The sequence below is a fragment of the Anser cygnoides genome, chromosome 29 (genome assembly GCF_040182565.1).
Source record: "Anser cygnoides isolate HZ-2024a breed goose chromosome 29, Taihu_goose_T2T_genome, whole genome shotgun sequence".
NCBI classification, from domain to species: domain Eukaryota; kingdom Metazoa; phylum Chordata; class Aves; order Anseriformes; family Anatidae; genus Anser; species Anser cygnoides.
In genome coordinates, this window is record NC_089901.1 from 2811827 (window position 1) to 2825589 (window position 13763).

Genomic DNA, 13763 nt, shown 5'->3' on the forward strand with positions numbered 1-13763 from the left:
GCCAGGGCCCCATCCAGCCTGGCCTTGAACACTTCCAGGGATGGGGCATCCACAGCCTCTCTGGGCAACCTGTTCTAGTGCCTCACCACCCTCTGAGTGAAGAATTTCTTCCTAACATCCAATCTAAATCTCCCCTCTTTCAGTTTCAAACCATTCCCCCTTGTCCTATCATTATCTACACAGTAAAGAGTCCTTCTTCAGCCTTTTTTGACAACCCTTTAAGTATTGGAAGTCCGCAATGAGATCTCCACAGAGACTTCTCCAGGCTGAACATCCCCAGCTCTTTCAGCGTTTCTTCATAGGAGAGGTACTCCAGCCCTCTGATCATCTTTGTGGCCCTCCTCTGGACCTGTTCTAACAGCTCCACATCCTTCTTGTGCTGGGAGCCCAAGACCTGGATGCAGGACTCCAAGTGGGGCCTCACAAGGGCAGAGCAGAGGGGGACAGTCACACCTCCCTCAACCTGCTGGCCACTGCTCTGTTGATGCAGACAAGGATGCAATTGGCCTTCTGGGCTGCAAGCGCACACTCGCGCACTGCTGGCTCACGTCGAGCTTCTCATCCACCAGAACCCCCAAATCCCTCTCCGCGGGGCTGCTTTCAATGAGTTCTTCTCCCAGTCTGTACCCATGCCTGGGATTGCCCTGGCCCAGGTGCAGCACCTTGCACTTGGGCTTGAACCTCATTAGGTTCACGTGGGCCCACTTCTCAAGCTTATCCAAGTCCCTTTGGATGGCATCCCTTCCTTCTGTTGAATCAACTGCACCACTCCGCTTGGTGCTCTCCAAACTTGCTGAGGGTGTCCTCAATCCCATCATCTATGTCATTGATGAAGATACCGAAAAGCACCGGTCCCAAGACAGACCCCTGAGGGACACCACTCATCACCAACCTCCACCTGGACATAGAGCCATTGACCACTACTCTCTGGGTGCGTCCATCAACCCAATTCCTTATCCACTGAATGGTCCACCCTTCAAATCCGTATCTCTCCAGTTTAGAAATCAGGATGTCATGTGGGACTGTGTCAAAAGCCTTACAGAAGTCCAGGTAGATGACATCGGTCAGTCTTCCTTGGTCAACTGATGTTGTCACTCCATCATAGAAGGCCACCAGTTTGGTCAGGCATGATTTACCTTTGGTGAAGCCATGCTGGCTGTCTCAGATCAGCTCCTGGTCTTGCATGTGCCTTAACATTACTTCCAGGAGGATCTGTTCCATGATCTTGCCAGGCACAGAGGTGAGGCTCACCAGCCTGTAGTTCTCCAGGTCTTTCTTTCTACCCCTTTTAAAAATGGGAGTGATGTTTCCCTTTTTCCAGTCACCAGGGACTTCACCTGACTGCCAAATCCTAGCCACCACCCCCTGTTCCAGAGAGACTTTACTCTCATGGCTTGCTTGCTTGCAGCACAGGTTTCACACTCATGGGTGATCTGTGTTATTGCCTCCGTGGTCAGGTCCACCCCTCGACCACAAGCTCGTCTGTATGTGGAATCCCTCCCCAGAAGTCCTGATGTTTCATGGGGCCCATCGAGCTACAAACAGCTCGCCCCTACTTCCATAGCCCAGGTCCACCTGAGCCACTTCAAGTTTCGAAGCCCGGTCCACCTCTTTGTTATTCTGTTGTTCTTCAGTGGCACAGTTCTTTGGCATGTGAACATCTACAGGACATACTTTTACATCAACGTCTTCCACTCGGCAGCAATGTCTTGCCACAGTGCAGCTGCCCAGATGCGTTTACCTCTGCCCTGCCAGTTGCTCTGCTTCCATTGTTTTGCCTTGACTATGGGGGCGACTGATACCGTCGACAGCTGGCCCTCTGGGTTAGCCACAGTGTGTGTTATCTGGTCATCAGATTCAGTGACCTCCTCCTTCCCTTGAGGGTGCTGGGTGGTGTTAATTACAGTTTGATAGGCGCAGGCCAGGCCCCAGCACAGTGCAGCAACCTGGCGTTCTCTGACATTGCCAGGGTCAGGGCATACATCTTTCAAACATTCGATCAGTTTTTTAGGATTTCACACTTGTGCAGGGGTGAAGTTCAAAACCATCAGAGGAGACAACCGTGACAGGTACCTGCCCATACCTTCCCACACACCTTGCCACCCACCACCACGCTGTCTCAGGGTAGATTCCTGGGTGGTCGTCTTAAATAATTGTTTAACGTTAACAGAAACGCATTCTGGAGATCTATGTTGGTTACTCATGGACGTTCAAAAACTCTAAAGCTACTGTAATTAGCCCATGGGAAAAGAAGGATGAGGTACCATTCCTGATATCATCCACAAACTGTCTTCCAGAGGAGAAAGAAGAGTGTAGTTGTTAATATTCTCCAAGAGACAGTACCAAAGTACAGAGAAGACAGCAAATTCAAGGCCCAAATACAAGATTAGGCTCAAGCACGGTGATCTGAAAAAACACAGCCTTTAGCAAACTCTCAGATCTGATACACAGTAAAAGGAAGTACGTGTTACGGAGCATATAAAGCAGGATCACAGAAGAATATTAGGAGCAAAGCAGACAATATTGTGACTATCGTTAACTAAGTACGACAATTGTAAATTCCCTCTAAAGTGCTGTGGTCAAATCTACTGTTATCTCAACCCTTCGAGCACCACGTTGGGCGCCAAAAAGGACTGTGGTGGTTTTACCTTGCTGGGCAGCTAAACTCTGTAGTCCGTTTTGATACTGCCCAGGTTTCCCCTAGCGGTATCGTGTGTGCCAATTTTTGCCATTAAGCAGATGGTTCTCCTGATCTCCATGAGCTTTCCAAGATGGTGCAGAATGGTCTGTGTGTCATTGGTCTGTTCTTATATCACCCTTGGATGCAGCCCTTCCAGACCATGGTCTCCTCATGGCTGAGTTTCCTCAAGTAGCCCCTGAATTGATCCTCATCCACTGTTTGTATTTATCTCTTCCTTGAGTCTTTGTAAGAACAAAGGCCTAAAGGACCTTGCTGGTAAAGACTGAGGCAAAGACACTGAGTACCTGTCTGCATCTACCCCTGCTACATTCTCCATCCCATCTAGCAGTGCACCCACATTTTCTTTGTTTCCTCTTTTACCGTAAATGAAGCTGTAGCAGCCCATATGCACACCATGGATGTCCCTTGCAAGTGCCAGCTCTAGGAGAGCTTTGGCTTTCCAAATTCTGTGCTCAAACAGTGGTTCTCAGTTCCTCTTTTTTTCAGCTGTTCCCTGCATCCACTTCCTATAGATTGCCCTTTTGCACTGGAGCTCAGTCATGAGTTTCCTGTTTAGCCAAACGCTGTCTCTGGAGATGAAGGCCGTCAGTATCTTAACAAATGTACCAGAGTGCTTATTAAAACACACACACAAAAAAAGTCCTAATTAGCTATGGCTCTGCCCATAATTGCCTGCAAGTCCTGTGTGGCCAATTGGAGAAATATCAGGAGGGTAGCTAAAAAGGGAAGATATCAATGCATATAGAAACCAAACAAATACAAAAACAAACAAACAAACAAAAAAACACTTCTCTGTCTTCTTTAAATATCTTTATTTTACAACTTAAAGAATAAGCAATACCAGCTTTCTATAATTGTTATTGATTCATAATGTCTCCTGCTGAAGTCTGAACGTGGAGGAAAAGGAGGACCCTTGCCACTGGACAATGTACGGGCACTCTTTAGTGCTGCCCCTTCACCCCACTTTTCTCAGCCACCTGCAACTCAGAGAACTCTCTCAAATCTGTGCATTTTCTACTGCAGTTCGTAGCTGAGAGTTACAGCTCTATATGTCTGTTCTTACCTTACTTAGAGAACTTACTTAGAGAACTACCTGCACACAGAAGGATTTCTCTTGGCTGTGAACAAACAAGGAGAAAACATGGTATAGCTGAATAAAATGTAAGATGCATTCCTCAGTGGTACATGCAGTCCGAATTGTCTCCGTGGAAGGACACTTTCCATGGGGGATAACAGTACTGGAAATGTTTTAGAGGTGGGAAGAAGAGAGGAGAGGCGAGGCGAGGTGAGGTGAGGAAAGGAGAGGGACCTCACTGCATCCTTTCAGTAATTAAAGGTAGTTTATAAAAAAGATGGAAAGTGATTTTTCACATGGGCAGATAGTGACAGACACCCAACCTCCTGGTGCCTCCTTGCAGGTGGCCAGAGAAACAGAAGGCCAGATGCTAAGGTAGGTCCAGAGCAGCACCTTCCAGTAACACCCACAGAACCACAGAATGGTTGAGCTGGAAGGGACCTCTGGACATCACCTGGTCCAAACCCTGGCTCAAGCAGGGCCAGGACCATGTCCAGGTGGCTTTGGAATATCTCCACGGAGGAAGGCTCCACAGCCTCTCTAGGCAACCTGTTCCATTGCTCAGTCGCCCGCACAGTAAAGAGTTTCCTGACGTTCGGGTGGAACCTCCTGTGTTTCAATGTGGGCAAATGTCCACTGGGAGGCCCACAATAACTATAGTGAATTAAAGCAAATTTCAAAATTAGGATGAAACGTTCCTTGAGGAAGTAGGAAATGGACTGTTAGATGTGTATGAAGTTCGATGTTTCAGGAAAAGGACAGCACCAGAGACAGGGATAGCATCTTGGTCCCTGCTTCTAGGGCAGTTCTCTCCCATGGCCAGGCTGTAGCTGTTTGGTCCCAAGGGTAAATGAGATGTGCGTCTGAGTGCCCACCACTGCCGTCAGCGTCTGCCCTTTGCAGCAATGCCAGTGTTAGGGAGGGAGGAGGTGAGTTTTATAGCCCTAAAATCCGTATAAAATGCAATACAAAGACAGTCGGCGCCTGTTTAGAGCTGTATTGACCAACCTGTGCCTTGCTCTGCATTTCTGTGCAGGCAGAAACCAAAGCAGAAAGCTGTTTTTTAAATAAATAAATAAAAGAAATAAATAAGCAAACAACAACAAAAAAACTACCAACGTGTGCTATGTCACATTTATTTCTGTGGATGTAAAGGGTAAATATTTCCATCTGAATCACCTTTAAACTCCGCTAGGAAGCACAAGCACAAACAGCACAGGGGCACTCATGGCTGCTCCAGCAGAGGCCTGGTGCAATGGGACCTCTAGCAAGAAATGCCTGTTTCTCAGGGGCTTCTTCAGGTGGTCCTGCTGAGCTTGACGTTTTAAAGCCAGCTATCAGCAGTGACATGGCCAAGCACAAGGTGAAATGCGCCAACGTGGCAAGAGCTCTACTCCTACCCCCCCCATGCTCCAGCCCTTGTCCACCTGTCCAAGAGGCCAAGGGCAGACCTATCCTTCAGACCTGAGCTCAGCAGGCTCTTGGACTTTCTTTTTAAACAGAATCCTGCCAGATTTGCACAAAGCAGGCTGAATTTTCCAGGGAAGCACTGGCACACCCCTGTCCAAAGCTCCTCTTCTCCTGGCTGTGCTCACTGCCTGCCTGTGTCAGGCTACTCTGATGGATTTTTCTCTCTTTCTTACCCTTCCCTCCTGAGATCTGTCTCACCAGGGGTTCCTGCGCACTGATGGGATGAAGTGGGGAGACAACAACCCCACGCAACCTCCTTGACATCTTTCTGTGCGTTTCTTTTTGTACATCATTGCCATGGTGCCTGTGAAATCAGCGTAGTGTTGCATATCCTGGATGTTAGACCCTGGAAGTCTGCCTGTTCCTCAAGCTATGGCTGGGCCAACAAATATATCTTCTGGTCTGTGCAAAGTACAGTGACTTTTACGCGGTATTTTTTTTTTCCTTAGGTCTGTTGAGAGCACATTCAAGTGGTGTCCTCTCACTTGCAGCAAAAATCATGCACAAATATGCTGCTACTGAGTAACACTTCCTTTATTTTTCATTCTGAATACAGAAGAGCACTGGTAGGTTAGTTACTTATTACAAAGCTATTAATTAAAGCAAGTGGATTCAGAGATCTCCCTGTCTTGTCTGTAGCCCTGGGAGAGAATATAGTCCTGCTGAAGTTACACGTGCGTCATGGGAGGAGAAATTATGCCTGAAAATCAGTGTTCAGAAAAACTGAGATATTTTATGATTTTGCACCTATCCAGATGTAGGGAAACTGTTTAAATGCTCGATTGTTTTTGCATAACCAGGAGTACAAACACCTGGGGGGAAATAAATAAATAAATAAATAAATAAATAAATAAATAAATATTTTTCTCGCAAACAAAATCCTCGTACTCTAAAACCACCTTTTTAAATCCACATCTAAATTCCTTAGAGAAGTGAGTCTTTCAAAACAGCAGAATAGCAAATTGTGTTTGTCTTCAAGTGAGCACTTTTGAGTCTGCAAATTGTCAAAAGCTGAACGAGACAAAAGAAAAAGACGAGTCCAAAGCCTTCTCAGGCCAGCTTCGCTGTCAGCACCAGAAGAGGCAAAGTCATGCTCAGGGGGTCAGTCAGTGTGCCTACGGCGAGGACAAGAGCCTGCTGCACCAGGTCTCAGACATTCACCCGCTGCTCCTCGAGGAGCGGCTCGTGTCTCCTCTGGGAGGGCTGAGAGCTTTGGCCACTCTTGCTTCTCCATGACGCTGAATTTGCAGCATTAAAAGTTACACCTGGGTGCTCCAGCCAAGCCTTGCAGTGCAGCCTGCAACGCCCAGCGAGTGCAAAAAGCGTCACAGCTGCGAGAATGAATCGTCTGCCTGGAAAAATGTATGGCTATTCTTTTGAAAGCAGCAAGGAACTACCAAAGGAAAATAAATAAATAAATAAATAAATAAATAAACAAGCAAACAAATAAAAATTAGCAATAATCATCACTGTAACTGAAACTAGATCCTGGACAAATATTTGCATTCCTGATGATGAAGCTTTTCTTCACAGATTTCCAAAAGGCATTTTTTAAATCTTTGTTTCGCAGACTAAAAATGATGGGGCTCAGGAAGGGGGTGAAGACAGTGTAAGACACGTCAATCAGAACACTAGCTCCCGCAGCACGGGGTGAGTGGTGTTTCAGATAGATGACAGAGGCACAGCCGTAATGCACCACCACCACGGTGATGTGGGAGGCACAGGTGGAGAAAGCTTTGTGCCTCCCCTTGGCTGATGGCATCTGCAGGATACAGCCAAGGATAAAGGCGTAGGAGAGAAGGATGAACAGAAAGCATCCCAACAAGGCAGTAATGCAAAAGATGCCAACTGCAATGCCAACCAGCTCGCCACCAGCACAAGCCAGCTGGAGCATGGGGGGCACATGGCAGAAGAAGTGGTCAACGTGGTGGGACTGGCAGAACGGTAACTGGAACACAGCACCGGTCACCAGCACCCCCAGGAGACCACCGCCGGCCCATGAGGCAGCCACCAGCTGGGTACAGGCTCGGGAGGTCATCACGGTGCTGTAACGCAAGGGCTGACAGATCGCCACGTACCGGTCATATCCCATCACTGTCAGGAGGAAAGAGTGCGTGAATCCAAACATGAAGGAGAAATGCATTTGTGCAGCACAGCCCAGGAAAGAAATGGTTCTAGTTCCCGGCACTAATCCAGACAGCATCTTTGGGATGATGGAGAAGGTGTAACAGATTTCTGAGAAGGATAGAGCACTTAGAAAAAAATACATGGGCATGTGCAGCCTCTGATTCAGCCTGATAACAAACATTATCACTATATTTCCAACTAGGGTCACCACGTGCATTAGGAGAAACAGCACAAACAGCACGGCCTGGAGTTTAGGAAAGTGGGAAAACCCAATAAAAACAAACCCTGTTGGAACGGTTTGATTCTCCCTTCTCATTTGTGCTTTGCCTGAGACGAGCACAAGAAGAGCAATATTTTAACAGCACCAGCTGTAGCCTGGTGTGAGGACGGCAGTGGTGAAGATTTTGAGCATTCCCCTTTTAGGGCTGAATTTCTCTCTGCACTCTCAATCCCATGCCGAGCACAGCACGCCTTTTTGTTCTCCGCTGCTGCTTGCCTTCAAGGGTTGTGCTGCATTAGCTAAAGGAGTACACTGGCCCATCTGTGTGCAGCATCACTGATTGCAGCTGGAAAGAACAAGACAGAAAAGAACAGAAGTGGCATTAGTTCCTCAGCAGGCTTAGGGCACGCTGCACACATGGGAGAAGTGAGGATTTCCGACTGGCATTCATCCAGGGAGGAGCAGGATTGAAACCCTGGGCTGCAGCTCCAAGGGCTTTGCATGGACTGAGAGGGATGAACCCACGTGCAGACACCTCAGGCGGACAGCTCACCCTCCCTCCCACTCTCTCCTGAGATGTTTTGACCTTGTTCTCTCCTAGGATCTGCACCCACTGTAGCTGACCGTGGATCTTGCTGGAGAGGGCAAGGGTAGTCGCCTGACTTATCCTGAACTGTAATGAAAGTGTCTTTCATCTCATTAGCAGATCTAGGCATGGTGTGGGGAAGAGCAGCACGTTCAGTACTCCCACAGGACTCCAGGAGAGTCAACCGAGCTATATCTTAAGGGGAAACTTGTCTCACCCAGCTCTGGATGTCCACCATTCGCGCGAGTGTCTTTTTCTCCTAGATGGGAACAGACATTTCTTGCGATGACTCGTCTGATCACATCAGTCTTTTACCTTCAGAGGGTGTGACCCACACTGCTCCAGGGGTGCTCGTGCTCCAGGAGGTGTAGCTCAGGGGATGCCTAGAGACATTTGGGGTGCTGGAAACCACGGGAGATGCCGTTTGATGTGATGGCCTTGGAACTGTAGGGATACCTTCCTAGAGCTGTGTTGTTTCAAGGTGCCCCCCTAACATGGATGGCATGTGTGGGGTGGTCTTGGTCTGAGTGAGAACAGTGGGATATTACCCTGGCTTCTTAAAAAAAGGTCTGACCCAGGCTTTAACACAGGACCGCACCTGCACCGTCAGCTCCCAGCTCCGTCCCGTTCGCTGGACAGTTTGCACTGCTTGACTTTTTAATGCGTCATTAACCGCAAGCCAGTGCAATCCCGGATCAGACAAGAGGGAGCAAGAAAGGGTGAGGAAAATACCTTTAAAACTTCCTCCAAGCCAATGTCTCCTCCTGCTGCTTTTGACCCGCCGGCTTCAGGAGGAAGAGGTGCTCGCTGACCTTCAGCAGGACGCTGCCGCCTGCCCAGGCAAGCATCTCCCCGGGATACCGACGAGGAGGTGATGAGCACTCGCTCTCCCAGGAAGGACGGATGCACTGCACCACACTGCAGCCCGCCAGCCCCGTGATGATCCCGTGTGCCCGTTCTCTCAGCGCCCAGCCACAATCATGGCTTTACGGAGGGTCTTAAACAGCTCGTGGGCACCTCCGGTGGATTGAGCACCGTTACCCAGGGCAGGATTCTGCCTGGCTCTTACCTGCGGGCAGTGCAGGTGCCAGGCTGGCAGCGGGGGCTGCAGGTCTCCTTCTCTCTTGGTGCAGAAACGTAGGGACGAGTAGGAGCTCAGCCCCTGTCCCTCTTCCCCACTGCGAGCCTGGCACTGGGGTTTGAAGAAACAGTCTGGGGAGGTGGAGACACAGCTCCCTCCTTCGTGCCTCCTGAGGTGAAGCATCCCACAGGAGGCCACATTGTCAGGAATCCCAACACGTAGCCAGACGGAGGTCACAGTATCACAGTATCACAGATTTCTAGGTTGGAAGAGACCCCAAGATCATCGAGTCCAACCTCCGACCTAACACTAAGTACTCCACTAAACCATATCGCTAAGCTCTACATCTAAACGTCTTTTAAAGACCTCCAGGGATGGTGACTCCACCACCTCCCTGGGCAGCCCGTTCCAATGCTTAATAACCCTTTCGGTAAAGAAGTACTTCCTAACATCCAACCTAAAACTCCCCTGTCGCAACTTTCGCCCATTCCCCCTCGTCCTGTCACCAGGCACGTAGGAGAACAGACCAACCCCCACCTCTTTACAGCCTCCTTTAAGGTAACTGTGCTTAGAACTGTTTGCTTATTCCCCTGGTAAGAAGTTAGTCTGGTAGATGGCCCTGGAACAGGTTGCCAGAGAAGCTGTGGATGCCCCATCCCTGGAGGTGCTCAAGGCCAGGCTGGATGGGACCTTGGCCAACCTGATCTAGTGGGAGATGTCCCTGTCTGTGGCAGGGGGGTTGGAGCTAGATGATCTTTAGGGTCCTTTCCAACCCAAGCCATTCTATAATTCTACGATTCTACGATTCTATGAATGAAACGGCATTAAACGTCCTGTTGAGAAGCAGCATCCAACAGCTGAGTCGCTGGACCAGAGAACTGACATTCCCGTTAGCTGTCTGCAGCTGGGGGTGTCTGCCTCTAACCTTACTTTAAGGTTAGAAACCGTGTGCTCCTGCATTTGGAAACTGTGTCCCCCACAGACCATTGCCCTTCACACTTGGTGTTTGTTTTCTGTCAGTTTCAGTGGCAGAAAGAAATTACAGTCAGAAATCCTACGGCCCACGGAACCACCAGGGATGAAAGCTGGCTCCAAACCAGCGGGATTCGCTGGGTCAGGGCTTTGTTTTGTCCTCTGCTGCTGAGTGGAGGGAAGGATCACGACATCTTACGGGATCCCCCATGGCCTCAGGGCTGCCCATGGCTGCCAATGGGACCCCAGAAGGGACCATCCAAGGCAGCACCTTCTTGACCGCCTTCTCGGTGACTGAGATGCCTCTGGTGGCCTTCCTCAAGGCCCACGTCCCCCAGCGTGGTGGAAGGTGCCACAATGCTGGTGCCAGCCAGGGACAGCAAGAAATCTCCTGTGGTGCAGCCAGCATGAAGCAAAGGCAGCTGCTCACAAGAACCAAGATGAGCCGACTGTCTCGTGCACCATCCCACAGCCTCCTGCGATCGTTCCCACAAAGCAAGAATCAAATGGCCTTGTAGGACTGGGTCTGCCCTTGAAGCTGATGGAGCCCTGAGCAGGGCTCAGGCTTGGGAAGGCGTTTCCAGCCTCTTACCTTCTCCACGGATAGGTGGAGTATTTCCTTTGGGGGAAATGTTGACCCCAAAAGGGCTCTCTACTCTGCAGAGACACAATTCTGCAAGGTTAAAACAAGACAAGTTGCAATGTGACATACGAAGCTTTGGAGGAAGCATACCCCTTACATGGTGACAAACCCTAGAAATAAAAAGTCCTCAAGATCTCTGCTTGGGAGACCACTCGTAGCTCACGGCTGGGCTTTGCGTGTGAGCTGCCCACGGCCCTGTGTTGGGAAGAGGGAGCTCAGCATGGTCCCGTGCTGAGGCACATCTTGGGCAACCTCATGGATGGAAAGAGGGAAACACTTGGCTGTACATGACAGCAACTACGGGAGATGGAGCATGGTTTTATAACACAGCCATGAAGCTTTTTCCTCCTGAAAAAGTTTCCCTTCCTAGGTTTGCTAACTCCACTTTTTCAGCTGGCTCCATTGATTTAGAGAAGAGACCATCATTTTGGAGGAAAAACATGCTCTTACAGAGACCTTGTTCATTCATTTTTCTAGGAGAGCTCTTCCTGCGGAGCTGCTCTGTAGGTCCTCCTCCATAGACATCTTTGTTCTCACTGAGGTTGGTGGGACACACTTTGCAAGTGTCTAAGGGCTTACGTTTACGGCTCGCATTGCAAGGTTGCACCTAGGAAACTTAATTACCAAACTATCGCTGGAGTGGAAATTTGGGTTTCCACATTAAAAAATAATTTAAAAAAATAAATAAATTCATTGAATTTCATGCTTCCAATCTCAATGTGACTGCAGTTTGTTGATTTTCTGTGTCAGATTCTTAGCAGTCTTGATTAGTTGTCATGTCTTTCCTGAAAGCTTCCCTATGAGCAAAAGAGGATGTATGGAAAAAGGGGGATGTTCTCGGGAAGCGGAAGATGTTGGCTCAAACTGCCCGCTCAGGAAGCATCTCATCTTCACTTCTTCATGGGAAAACTTCCTGGGAAAGTATATGTTTTTCTGACTGTTTTCATGAAGGGACATTTTGTTGTTCTTGTTCTTGTAAATGACAAGGTCGAGCACGGGGATGAAAATGGACGGTGGTTTCATACCAGTAGGTAGCTAAGCTTCACCACGGCACTCTCATTCCCCCTCCTCAGTGGGACAGGGGGGAAAAATACCGTGAAACAGCGCATGGGTTGAGATAAGGACAGGGAAATCACTCAACAATTATCATCACAGGCAAAACAGACTCAGCATAGGAAGATTAATGCAATTTATTACCTCTTATTAACAAGCTAGAGCAGTGAGAAACTACAAGCAAACTAAAAACACCTTCTCCCATCCACCCGCTTCTACGTCACCCTCAAATCCCCTGCTCCTGCCTGGGCTCCTCTCCATGGCTGCAGCTCCGGCCCGGGGCCTGCTCCTGCGGGGGCTCTCCATGGGCCGCAGCCTCCTCCAGGCCACATCCACCTGCTCCACCGGGGGCTCCTCCACGGGCTGCAGCGTGGAGATCTGCTCCGTGTGGGACCCGTGGGTGCAGGGGGAGAGCCTGCGCCACCCCAGGCCACAGGGGAACTTCAGCTCCGTGCCTGGAGCACCTCCTGCCCTCCTTCACTGGCCTTGGCGTCTGCGGGGCTGGTTCTCACTCCTCGCTCTCCCAGCTGCTGCTGGGCAGCAGTTTTGTTTTCCCCCTTTCTTAAATACGCTCTTACAGGCCCAACCAGTGTTGCTCACTGACCTGGCTTTGACCAGCGGTGGATCCCAGAACTGCCCACACAGGGCAGCTTAGAATCATGGAATGATACGGTCACAGAATGGTTGGGTTGGAAGGGACCTTAAAGGCCATCCCGTTCCAACCCCCCTGCCGTGGGCAGGGACACCTCCCACCAGACCAAGGTGCCCAAAGCCCCATCCAGCCTGGCCTCTACACACTTCCAGGGCTGGGGCATCCACAGCTTCTCTGGGCAACCCGTTCCAGCGCCTCACCACTCTCAGAGTAAAAAAACTTCTTCCTACTATCAAAGCGCCTGGACTGCTGCCACAGGGCCAGCCCTGCAACCCTCCCCGCTGAAGTCAAAATGACAGCAAAGTCAAAGTCAAAATGACAGCAAAGGTCACCAGCAGCCCTGTGAGGGAGCAATGGGCAGGACCGATGAGCAAAGGGCCTGCAGCGATGTCAACAAAAGCAAAGAGAAAAACCAACAAAACAGGGTTTAAGTGAGATCACCTCCAGCATTGGCGTGCAAGCGAGGCTATGCCTATGAACGTGTGGTCGGATAGCTTGCACGACTGGAGCACTGCGATGGGGGGATACAGGCTCTTGGAGAAGGACATGTCAGAAGGACGAGGAGGTGAGGTTGCCCTTTGTGTGAGAGAGCAGCTGAGGTGCAGGGAGCTCTGCCTGGGGATGGTTGCTGATCCAGCGAGGTGCATGGGGTAAAGAGCAGACCCGTACGGGTGACACTGCAGTGGGCGCCTGCTAAAAGCCGTCCGGCCAGGAAGAACAAGCGGATGAGGCCTTCTACAGACATTGCCTCACGTTTGCGGGTCCTGATCCTCAGGGAGACTTCAACCACGCCAATACCTGCTGGAGGGGCAGCACAGGAGGGCAGAAGCAATCCAGGAGAGTCCTGGAGAGCATTGACAACAGCTTCCCGACCCGAGGAGACGATGAAGAGAGATGATCTGCTGGTCCACGTGGTCGCAAAGAAGGACTTCCTGGGGATGTGAAGGTTGAAGGCAGCCTTGGCAGCAGGGAGCATGAGATGGCGGAACTCAGGATTCATGAGATGGTGGAACTCAGGATTCCTGGGAGGAGGAAGAAGGGCAAAAAACAAGGTCACAGGCCTGCACCTCAGGAGAGCAGACTTCAGCCTCTTCAGGGATCTGTTCGGAAGAGTCCCGTGAGATAAGGCCCTGAAGGGGAGAGGGGCCCATGTTCAAGGATCACCTCCTCCACGCTCAAGGAT

General features: G+C 50.0%; 1 protein-coding gene across 1 annotated transcript; it reads right to left on the bottom strand.

Moving 5' to 3' along the window:
* Nucleotides 1-6414: 6414 nt before the first annotated feature.
* Nucleotides 6415-8148, bottom strand: LOC106029523 (olfactory receptor 10H1-like). The gene has a single exon (XM_048056620.2). The coding sequence runs from the start codon at nt 7687-7689 to the stop codon at nt 6700-6702; it is 990 nt and encodes a 329-aa protein (XP_047912577.1). The 5' UTR covers nt 7690-8148; the 3' UTR covers nt 6415-6699.
* Nucleotides 8149-13763: the final 5615 nt, after the last annotated feature.

What these genes read in the sequence shown, in the direction of transcription:
- LOC106029523 (XM_048056620.2), bottom strand. Translation starts at nt 7,689, where the DNA reads ATGAGAAGGGAGAATCAAACCGTTCCAACAGGGTTTGTTTTTATTGGG.